Genomic DNA, 12,185 nt, shown 5'->3' on the forward strand with positions numbered 1-12,185 from the left:
GAGCGGTGATACCCTGCTTCCCGGACAAGAGGATGCACAGGTCCCACGAGAGCCTCTGGCAATCATCTGATAGAGACACGTGTCTTTTAAGAGGGCGATGCTGTGCAGATAGTGCCATATTCAGGAGGGGCGGGCTTCCAGCCGCTGGCAGACATCAGAGAGAGAGAGACCGTGTCCACGTCTGAGAGAGAGAGAGAGAGAGACCGTGTCCCTGCAGAGGGAGATCATGTGCAGATAGCAGGGGATAAGTCCTAAACAAGCATTTGCAATGCAATAGGTCTCGAATTTACAAGAGTTTGAGCTAATGGCACTGTAACATGACAATGCCTTTTATTTAGGTGTTGTTTTTAAAACAGATAAATAAAAGGCATTATCATTTAGAATGCCAATAGCTTAAACTCTTGCAAATGCGAGACCTACTGCATTGCAAATATATATATTTTTTAACTGCCACAAAGAAATGTGTGACAAGGAGAAACATAAGACACCGATGATGGACGGAATGCAGAGCAAATCAAACATTCTCCACAGTCAATAGATCTGAGTTAAATCCATCGTTCTTTTGCTCACCATGCCACCCCAGTTTAGACCCAGTCATGTGCAAATCAGTCTTGACCCTGAGCCTCATGGGAACAGTCCAGACCGAACTGCCAAGCCAGATCCTCCCTGGACTGGAAACAAGCATCCTAGGACCGGTTTCTGGATTTCACCCCTCATCAGCCATGCTAGCTTGAATCCAGTGACACTGTGAGCCTGAGACCCACGTCTGGGCATATGCGGCGCACTAGGGTGAGAAAGCAAAAGACACACAGATGATGGATGGAATGCAGAGCAAAATCAAACATTCTCCCCCAGTCAATAGATCTGGCTTACATCCATCGTTTTTTGCTCACCATGCCACCCCAGTTTAGACCCAGCCATATGCAAATCATTCTTGAGCCTGTGCCTCATGGGAACAGTCCAGACCGCACTAATATAGCACAGTGAGGTATGAAGGACATGTGTTTCCAACACCTTATGACCCTGTCTTACTTATGTACACATCTGGTACATTAATTTACACAACTACATGGTTTATCGTCAATGTATGTGCACCTTGCATAAAGCGTTTATAGACACCCTGCACAGGGATGAGTAGCGCTATAAAAGAAATAATATAGTGACAATTAAATTATTTGTGTAAATACTGGGCACCGATCAATACAGCTGACATTCTTACAGTGCATGCATCTCTTATATGCAGAGGATGAACAAAGTCAAAAGCATGCCTTTGTTTAGTACCTGTGAAGTGATAAGCTGATTGCCCTTTGTTTCCCTTCTGTTGCATTTGCATCTAAAGGCCCCACGGGAGGTGCAGGCCGCCAGTCTCCGGCAGACATCTGAGACAGACGTGTGTCTGTCCTTCCAGGGAGAGATCATGTATAGTGTGACACTGTACGCTGAGCACAGGCGGTGCAGGCCGCCAGACTCTGGCATTGACGTGTCTCCATAGCTAGTTGATGTGCGGATAGTGCCCCGCTCACATGTACACACACCAGACTTGCCCCAGGAGGTGCATGCTGCGAGAAGCATGTACCTGTACTTACCAGCCTCGAGCTCATCATCTATGAGAGCGCCAGGTCCCCATGGGTAGACTGTGTGCACAGAGCGCATAAGCACAGTCTGTCCCGCGTGTCACAACACGTTGTGCAAAAGGAAATACATGTAGGGGTTTTCAGGAGAGTTGGGCTGGTGTGAACGTTGACTCTGGTGTTGTTTGTGATGCGAGGGCCGAGGGCACGTCGGCTACTGGGCTGCATCGCCCCAAACACAGCAGGGCAGGGCTTGGTGGGAGTGTAAGGGTCGAAGGAGTCCATCAGTCCAGGCCCAGCAAAGCCGAGCCATCGAACAGAGTCGGGCCACACGCACCGTCCCTCCCTCCCTCGAGCATGAGCTCCCTTCTTACAAGAGGTGCTTTCTACCCCCGGCTCACACCGCACCAAGGCCCGGCGCCGCCGCCTGAACCCACAACAATGGCGCGCGCACGTCCCTTCCGTTCACCAGCGCTTCTGACCGGAAGCACCTGCCGGGGTCACAGAAACCAACCGGCCGCGGGCGCGAGACGCGCTGTGAGGGGCACGAGACGTGGGGAGAGGGGCACGACACTTGCGCGGGTGCGCGAGACACAAGACGTTACGCCGGTGCGCGAGGGCGCCAGACGTACGCCGGTGCGCGAGGGCGCGAACCTGCGCAGGCGCGAGAGGTAAGAGACCGCTGAAGTGTGAAGGCACGAGAAATTCGCCTGGGCACAACCTCAACAGCAGGTGTGGGGTTCCAGGGGCCTCTGCTAGTAAGCGGAGTGTGTGACACTTCTACAGTCTCAGAAGATTTATTTATTTTCGGGGTTCGGATTACCACTGGACAGAGCATGAACCTGGGACCTTCCCTGCGTCACCATGGCTCGAGGGATGTCTGCAGGACGGAAAGAAGCAAACTAGGTGTTGTATATTTCTACTTATTCTTCTATATACGTACTATTCATCTTTTTCATGTTTCTTAGGCGGCCATAGATAGTCTTTTGTGGTTATTTTACTGTACGTCACTATGTGTCATCTTAGAATCCCCGGTGACTACAAGTGTGACGTCACGTGAACTGACAGGTCAGATGCTGTTACCCTTTTGACCTGGTCAGTTCGTTCCTCCACATTTCCCTGTGGGCCTTTACCTTTCTATTTCTTAATAAACGTTTCTATATACCCATTTCACCGGTGCATATCATCCTTTTCCACAACAACTTGGCGAAGAGGGTTTTCGATAGAAGGAAGGCTCACAGAGAAAAATTAATAATATGAAGTAAATAAAGCGAGATAAAGACAAAGATTAAAGAAGCATCTGCATCGAAGATAACTGGTAAATTTGTGCGATCGATGGGCAATATCTAAAGAAACGAAGTAAGTGCGCTTAAAATATGAGAACTTCTGAGTAAAATTACCTTTAAGACAGTTGGCCAGAACATATCCTGTCAGATGTGTCAAGGTGCATGTTGGGAATGACATAGGTGTTTAACCCCAAAGTATCATTGGGTTAAAGCCGGACACGTCAGACTGACGTAATACGTAAAAACGTGCCACCATTTTAAAAGAATAATACTGTACTTCCTGATAGGAATATAACTATCAGAATTAATGGAAACTCAACGAAGTACAGAAAAAACATAGCGCGAAAGTAAGTCCATCAATTAAAAATATTTAAATTAAAAGCAGAAATAAAAAAGAACTAAAAGACAGTGAGTGAATAAAAAATAAAAAAATGAAGATAAAAAGGAAAATGGCACAAAGTAATAACATGTGTGCCACCACATTTTTTAGAAGAACCAGGAAAACCACCAATGAAGTGAAAAAGTTGGCGTAGAGCGTTTGAAAACTACATAGTGTCAATTGATGGCAAAGGATACTACTTTTCGGACGCCTTGGGAAAGTAGGACAGGAAATATTCGATAGCCTGCGTGAGTATGAAAGTCCACCAGGGGTTTTCATACCATTAAACGAATACCATGAAGCAATAAAAAGACTAGAAAAACAATTCGCTGAGGAAAGTAATGTGATGGTTGGAAGGCATAAATTTGCATTAAGAAAACAAGATGAAGGAGAGACTATTGAGGAGTACATTGCATGTTTGCGTGTTTTAACAAAAGACTGAATTCGAGGAAATTACAGACATTTATATAAGGTATCAACTAGTATTTTACTGCTATTCAAAGAAAGTACATGAGAGGTTACTCACATGTAGGAACCCTACCTTACAAGAAGTCATAGATATTGCGAAGGGTATAGAGAGATCACTGATATCTACAAAGGAATTATCCAGCACAAGTGCTAATTCAAATATTTTTTATTTACAGGAAAAGAAAAGGTATGAAAACAGAAACTATGAAAAGAGTAAGACTAACAAGAAGGTAGAAGGTAAAAATTGAAGTTGTTTTAGATGTGGATCACAAGAACACTTAGCGGATTATAAGGCACTAGGAAAAAGTGTATCAAAAATGTGGTTATAATACCGCTTTATGTAAAACGAAGAAGTAATGTAAAGGTTAATGCTTTATGTGAATTTGAAGAGGAAATGTGCGCTAATATTGTGCTGTCCATTGACATAATTGATGGAAAAGTAAAAGGACCTATAGGGAAGGTACTTATAGGTGAAGTTGAGTTACAGTTCACTGCTGACTCGGGTTCACCAATAACAAGAATATCAGACACCCTATTTGAAAAGAAATGGCATAATGTCGAATCGTATGAAACTGATGTAAACCCAAAGGCATTTGGAGAGTTCGATATCAACATGGTGGGCTATTTTAATGACACTCTCACATTTAAAGGAAGAGTAATTGACGCTAACATATATGTTGCAGAACGCGGGCGCAATTTGGTGGGGTTGAACGATCTAGCTAAGCTGGGAGTGATTTTGAAACCAGGGGCAGATGAACCCATAATTATTGATGATGAATATGTAAGCTCAATTCATGTGAAAGACATGTGCAAACGTTTACAGCAATTGTTGGAAAGTTTCAAGGATAGTTTCAAAAATAGGATGTGTCAAGGATTTCGAACAGGAAATAAAACTCAAAGAGGGAGCAGTACCTGTGATACATAAGGTGAGATCGGTACCACTATCTGTAAAAAATGAATTAAATACACTCTTAGACCAATTGTGTAAAGAAGGGGTCATAGAAACGACAGATTCCTCAGAGTGGGTATCGGCAATTGTAGTCTCAAAGAAGAAGAAATCTGGTGAAATCAGACTCTGTGTCGACCTCAGATCACTTAATAAAAATATCTTGGTCAATTGCCACTCGCCACCTAAAATACAGGAAATACTGACATCAACTGCAGGATCAAGGAATTTTCATTAATAGACTTGAGATCGGCATATCACCAAGTTATGTTTAACTGAAGAATCCAGTAAATTAACAACATTTGTAACCCCTTTCAGACGCGGCTGGCCTGACTGGGTTGTAAGCGGCATGCTGTGTTAAATATGCTATACCTGCATAGCTGTTGGTCCAGTGGCACGATTCTGTTATATCTTTTGCACACCACGCCGGCCCACAGGGTTGTAGGCACTTAGCGGTTGTATCACTGCTGCTGTTCCTCAATAAAAACAGATTTAATACTAAAATAATATATTATAATCCCTCCTTGCTGCCCTAAATTGGTCCTTGAACTCAGACGTACTGCCCTTTATACTCCTCTCCTCTTTCCTGATTCTACACTTTAAGTGCCTGCACTCTTCATCAAACCAAATATCTGTATTCTAATTCTCTAACTTTTACCTTTCGTCTCCTTGTGAACTGGGTTTCTGCTCTGACGCTAAATAAGCAACCACCTCTTTTATCATATCATCATACCATTTAATACAGTCTACTGGTATATCCTCTTCATTGGTAGCATGTTGTTGATGCTGTAAACTTCTCAGCATATTTAGATGCTTTACTCTGATCTTTGTCATTAAACACTAGGGAAATTCAATCTGCAACGGGAGAATCACATTCTTTCTATGCGAGCCCCCTGCTATTAATTCTAGGTTAAGTGGGCGATGGTCACTACCTTCTAATTGCAAAACTTCAAAATGGCCAACCAAATTAAAAGGCCATGCATACATAAACACATAGTCAATTGGGCAACAATGCAAACCACTTATGAAAGTTTTCCTTACCAGTCTGTCTGAAAGTACTCTGCCATTTACACAAACCAAGCTATTAGAAGCCAAGACATGTAATAGCGTGACATCTCTGCTAGTCATTACGTTATCTTGAAAGCTTGCAGGATCAGCATTGCCTTACACAATATGTCACCCTTCCATGGGTTCAGCTTATGGTTAACATCTCCCAGCAAAACAGTGAAATATGTGGGATAAACATAAAAGATCCTAGAAAGATCTTCCATAAAGATTTCTATTTCTGCATCACAGGCTATTGCATTTGAAACATTTAAATATTATACATTTACTACAATCATAAAAACTTGTACAGTACTGTAATAAATTAAGTTAACTCTGCAAGCGGAAATCCATTTACTTGTAGTGTTAATCACAAACACATTTTTAGCTCTCTTATTAGATATTGAGTCAGAATGGCCCTTGACGGGCGCTACCGCATTTTTTTTTTTTTTTTTAAAGCTCTGTGATAGACTTGTAGAAAACCATTTATGGGGTGCAGGTGGGGGGTGCTTTGCACAGCTATTTCTCCTGGAAAAACAACATTCCATAAGGACAAGATATAAAATTAAACACTTCTAAATTCATTAGGCTCCTAAATTCCTATATATTCCAAAAGATCAATGCAATTTTGTGTGAAGAAACACCTCACTTAATCTATCTGTGCCCTCCTCTAGATATTCAGGTTTGCTTCAACACTTATATAGGTTCCAATTGTAAATATCCTTTTCTCTGCCAGGCTTTTCTCCGAGCGATTGTGACTCTTCTGAGGCCTTCCTTGTAACTATCCATCAGTCTTTTGCATCAATGGTATTAAATCCAACAACGAGGAACTTGGGGAGGAAAATATGTCAATATTTAAGAATGAGGGTCCTGTATATACAATTTATTTCTTTCTCCAACATAGTTTTCTGAGATCCAGCGTCCTCACCACTTTTTAATATTTGACCTAACCTCCAACTCAGAGTCTATACTCTCTGATGTATCTGGCTGTGAAGTTCCTTCAGACAGCGTGGACAGTAGATAAGGAGAGGAGACCAGCCTGGGTTCCAAGCGAAGCATTGGAGGGCCTCGTGGGTCATCTATATCTATGGAAACTATTGAGTTACTTTTTACGCACACAGGTACCAGGCCGGACTCAACTGGTTAAACATAGTTTCCTCAAGTTCCTCCAGTTCCTTTGTTTCTCCTTGGCTTAATCCTATGACTAGACAAGATTTACCCTTGAAATGTTTGTCAACAAAATCCTTTATGGATTTGACCGGTGGTGATGTATCCAAGGTCTCCACTTCACCTTGCATGGCCCTTATTTGGGCCAGCATGTCACTTCACCCCCCATTAAGGTATCCGGAGCAAGACATTCATCTAGCGAACTGCTCGCGGATCGTTTTTCTGGCCTGTCTCTGTACGTTTTGTGTAGTTACTTTCCTCAAAGTGAACACATTTGACGGCATGTTCCCGGTGGCAGGAGAGCTTTCAATAACCCACTGAACCAGATTCTGAATTTATCCACACTGATTTAGAACTTTATTGAAATGATTAGAGAGGAAAGCAGTGGATCCCATGATGGCTCTCTAAAGTCTGCAGAGTAATCATCTTGTCCTGTGCCCTCACCCACAGATTGATGGATTTTTTACTTTCTTACGGTTAATTCACCCAGAATTGCAATGTTATCCAAGCAGGAGGCCTGATTTACAAAGTTTTTAGAACTACAACCAGAGCGGGATTTGCAGCTTTCATATAATCTCCAAATACTGTCTCCGACTGTAACCAGTCACTGAGCTCAGACTCCTCGTGTACTGCTCTTATGATCCCTCTACAGACAAAGCCTAGCTGGGCCGCACCACTACAGATCTCCAATTCTTTAATGTCAAATGCACAATGTAACTTTCCCAGTTAATAGGAGAAGGTAGAATGATAGAGCAGAAAACTGGGGTCTGCTGGCGTTAAAAATCAGCAACAGACCAATGATAACAGAGCGCTGACAGGGTTGGGTGGTGGACAGCAGTGAACCCACAAGCCAGGGCCCACACGCCTAAATACCACACTCCTGAGTATAATAGTGCGCACCCTGAGTATTATATTGCGTTTGTAGCTCGTGTTACAGTAGCGGTCAAGCTATAAATAAACAAATCCCAATCGATGTTCAATATTCTATGTTAAGCATTCAGCATACCTGCCAACTTACAAAGTCACTTCACTGTGTGAGGAGGGGCCGGAGCCTTGGAGGGGCGAGGCCTGCTGCAGAGAACTATCTAAGATGCTCTCTGCCCCTCACCCAGCCCCCCACTTCCTCCCAAAAAAAAACCAAAACAAAGGGTCATCGAGGCTGTCGCCGATCCCCTGAGGTGTATTCACACCTTTTCATGGACTTCGGCTGCTTACTGCCTCCGAAAACGAGCTGGAAATCCACTATTTACAGTGGATTTCAGCTTGTTGTTCTGCCACCGTGTGATTTCGGCTCCTCGCCGTTAACCATGTGAAGGGAGCTGAAATCGTGTGACACACAGTGGCACTGTGTGAGGGTGCAGGTATGAGTCTGGAGTTTCCCTGATCCGATTCGGCTTCCAAGTGGTGAAGCGATGAGGCGGCGTCCAAGCTGTGAGAGCGCAAAGCAGCGTGGACAGACCGGTAGACGTGGTGTGTGCGGCTGCCCAGCAGGTGCTTACCTTAATGAGGTGTAAAAACTTACCCCAGATCAGAACAATGCTTAGGCCTGGTGACAGGATGGAGTGAGTATGAGGCATTTGATCCCAATGAGCCTGGGATGGGGTCGGATCGGGTACTTCATTAACGTGAAAGGGAAAAGAGTCCAGTCACAGCACAGGGTAAGGGGCAACCTCAAGAAGGGAAAGTCTTAGTCCCTAAGAGCCACACCAGCCAGACTGGCTCCAAATCAAGTGGGAGGGAAGCTACTCCTACAACTGGTTTGGACACACAAGAGGGCACTGCTCATTTCATTGCCCACACCTCTAAATATTTGGCAGGAGCTCTGCAGAAGGGAGAAAGGGTTTCCCCCTTAGGATTTTAGGAGTGAAGTGCACCATGGGAATGCCTGCAGTCGAGCAATCAGGAACTACTAAAATGTGGGTATGGTTGTCTCCCTGAACTTTTTCCCCCATTGGTTAGGGAGTGTCTAGGAGTCATCCCCATCCTTTGGCTAGTGCCAAACATAAATGTGGCACTCGAAGCGACCCTGGTCAAAACACCTACTGGACCTACAAAAGAATCAGAAGATGACTTGAGATGCTGTTTGTGACCTGAGAGGAACACTGAAGGACTGGACCTGCTCCCTCTTGTACCTAGGACAAAGAAGTGCAATCCATGGGACAGCTGGCTGACCTCATGTGTGGCTACAGCGAAACAACTGCCTGCAAGAGTCATTTTAGGTCGCGCCTAGGAAGCACTTGCACTGTCTCTTCGAGACATACTGTATTCAGGATATGCAAAAGACACACAATTGATGGACAGAATTCAGAACAATTCAAAAGATTCACCCCAGTCAAGAGATCCAAGTTAAATCCATCATTCTTTACCTCACCATGCCACCCCAGTTTAGACCTGGCCATATCCAAATCAGTCTTTTTTTTAATTTTATTTTTTTAATTAATTGTATTGTTTTATTGCAAGTTGATCAGGTTACATGCATATACTATAAACGATAATAAAAGCAACAAAAGAATAAAGCAAAAGCAGTAGAGAATGCTTCATATATACAACGGGCATTACATGAAAGAGAAAAAAAAATTGTACATTAAATACACAACAGTGTTAACTCATAAAATTAGTTAACTAGACTACTGATCCAGTTTCTCCCTCCATCCATCGCTCTACCGGTTCCCAAATTTTAGTTCCCATTGTCCTTCTTTTACGTCCTTTCGTAGGATATATAGCTCGTTCCATAATATACCTTGCCAACAGGCGCCCTTGCCAAGAAGAAAATGAAGGTGGATCTGGGCTGATCCAGTCCTGCGTCACACAAGAGCGAAAGATCCCAACAGAAATAAATAACAGCTGTTTATGATCGTCTTTCATGGATATAGCAGAGATACCTATCAGAACAAGCTCTGATGTAAGTATTACAGGGATTCCAAGTATCAAAGAAAGAAAATGTTGAATTTCTGATAGAGTTCTGCTTAGATGTGGGCATGAAAAAAACATGTGTACAGAGTCCGCTGCATGTAGGCCACATCTATTACAAGCAGTGCCAACTGAGGAGCCCCATTTTGAGATTTTAGCTGGTGTATAATAAAGATCATATAACACCATGTAATGTTGGGTTCTACTCCTTCCTGAGAGCAGAATAGAATTAGCCAAATGGATGGATTCCTCCATCTTAATTAAGTTTTATCCCAATTTCTCAGCCCATAGATTTTGCCTAAACAGTATATCTGAATGCTTAGACAAGAACTGATTGTAAAAGTAGCCAATTTTCCTTCTTTGATACAAAGAGTCAATCAAGGGAATTCTTTGTAGCGATGTTCATTCTTGCTCTGATAGTGTATTAAAGTAGCTATGCCACTGTAGGTATTTAAAATAATCAATATTCGTGAGTTTATATTTTGTTTGGAGTTAGATAAATGATAAAAGTTTATTATCCTGTAGGAGGTCACTGAACTGGGTGATACCACAGTTACGCCATCTTCTCATAGTACTGTCTATACCCACGAATGGAAAGATATGAGAGGAGGCCAAGGGAGTATATCTCGTAATTCTGGGGATGTCAAAAATTCGTTTAATGACTTTCCAAGCCCTGAAAGCAGCTTTTACGATTTTAAATTTATTTTTTTGTAGTAACTGGGCTCAACAAATTTTAGTAAACAGCCCTTAGCCTCTATCCCTAGAACCAATTCGTAAATAGATGGAGAATGGGAATCTAAGATCGGAGCCTTTTCACTGATTATTAAGGGAGAGATGAACTGCAATACTGATGATAAATAATAGTAAAAGAAATATGGTATACCCCAGCCCCCCCTATCTTTTGGGATTATCATTTTTTGATAGGCTCTTCGGTGTCGCTTGTAGCCCCAAAGAAATCTTCCTGTCATTTTCTCCAACTGTTTGAAAATAGGCATAGAAAACTCTAAAGGAATACAACGAAATATATATAAAAATTTAGGGAGAATCATCATCTTCATAACATTATTTCTGCCATATAAAGAAAGATGTAGGTGATTAATGCGCTCAAGTAGAATATTAGATTTCTTTATCATAGGTAAAATATTTATTTCGGGAATTTGTGAGGTAATGGCACTGTAACATGACAATGCCTTTTATTTAGGTGTTGTTTTTAAAACAGATAAATAAAAGGCATTATCATTTAGAGTGCCAATAGCTTAAACTCTTTCAAATGCGAGACCTACTGCATTGCAAATGCATTTGGCGCCCATGCTATAAAAATAAATCAAAAGCATGAGGAGAATGCGTGTCCTGCTGCAACAGCAGACAGGGAAAAGCTATTTGAGAAAATAGAGCTCTGAGACTGTAATTAAAGCATACAGAGTAACAACGCACGTAACAGGGGGTGTGGCCATAGGAGCTTACAAAATAAAACATGGTGGTACTAAGGTGGGACTACTACGCATTTTGACCAATGAACAGCCACCGTTTACAGTAGACAATGACACAAGCCAATGAAAAATAATATATATATTTTTTTTAACTGCCACAAAGAAATGTGTGACAAGGAGAAACATAAGACACAGATGATGGACGGAATGCAGAGCAAATCAAACATTCTCCACAGTCAATAGATCGGAGTTAAATCCATAGTTCTTTTGCTCACCATGCCACCCCAGTTTAGACCCAGTCATATCCAAATCAGTCTTGACCGAGTGTCTCATGGGAACAGTCCAGCCTGACTGCCAAGCCAGGTCCTCCCGGGACCGGTAACAAGCATCCTAGGACTGGTTTTGGGGTTTCACCCCTCATCAGCTGCTCCAGAATCCCTGCTAAGTTGGTGTTATAACATTTTTAATCTTCCAAGACCCCTGAAGCAGTCAGGGGGACATCACGCCAAAGGTGTCTGATGTGGTTCACCTTCCCGCTTCATGCACTGGAGCATTTTGAGTTCAATAAAAAAGTCAGAAGGTAAGATCTTTAACAGGGACAGAGTTCTGTATTGAATCTAACGTGTGCTCCATCGGGTCTGCCTGATATTTCACCTAAGTCATTGGGGCTTAGTGCTTTTTGGCACTATTATTACTTAAAACTATTTTTAAAAATCTTATCTCCAATTTCACTTATTGGTTTTTTTGTCATTGTCAATATTACATTTACTCTAGTTCTATAATTCAGTTTGGGATTTTTATTATTTGGTGTTTTGACTTTTTTACTGCTTTGGTCCTGCATAAATACTTTACATGTTGCCCTAATTTAAATCGGCCTGCTCTGTGCAATAGCTAACTGAGCTCAGGTTAAGTTTGTGACTTTGAGGTTCACCCTGACATGTTAGTGGCGTTATTCCTGGAGGTGGAAAAAAAAACCACCGCTAA

At 42.5% G+C, this 12,185-nt stretch overlaps 1 protein-coding gene and 1 long non-coding RNA gene across 5 annotated transcripts in view; one reads left to right on the forward strand and one right to left on the reverse strand.

Moving 5' to 3' along the window:
- The window catches only part of TRIM3 (tripartite motif containing 3), a 290,801-nt gene that overhangs the window by 128,717 nt on the left and 149,899 nt on the right, over positions 1 to 12,185 (reverse strand). Inside the window, exon 1 of one of the 4 annotated variants that reach the window (XM_078658727.1) lies at positions 1,587 to 2,045. The exons of 2 other annotated variants lie outside the window; for them this stretch is intronic. Coding sequence is in view for 1 of the 2 variants with exons in the window: in XM_078658726.1 (XP_078514852.1) it covers positions 1,282 to 1,379 (98 nt within the window). In the remaining variant the exon portion in view is untranslated. Of the gene's footprint in view, positions 1 to 1,281; positions 1,411 to 1,586; positions 2,046 to 12,185 lie in introns of those variants that run through there. One more of the 4 variants, XM_078658726.1, reaches the window with a different exon arrangement.
- LOC144773598 (uncharacterized) overlaps positions 2,248 to 12,185 on the forward strand; it is a 435,153-nt gene continuing 425,215 nt past the window's right edge. The window contains exons 1-2 of the long non-coding RNA XR_013600018.1: positions 2,248 to 2,477; positions 3,881 to 3,941. This is a non-coding gene — a long non-coding RNA (uncharacterized LOC144773598). The remainder of the gene's footprint in view (positions 2,478 to 3,880; positions 3,942 to 12,185) is intronic.

The sequence above is a fragment of the Lissotriton helveticus genome, chromosome 8 (assembly GCF_964261635.1).
Source record: "Lissotriton helveticus chromosome 8, aLisHel1.1, whole genome shotgun sequence".
In the NCBI taxonomy this organism is placed as follows: Eukaryota; Metazoa; Chordata; class Amphibia; order Caudata; family Salamandridae; genus Lissotriton; species Lissotriton helveticus.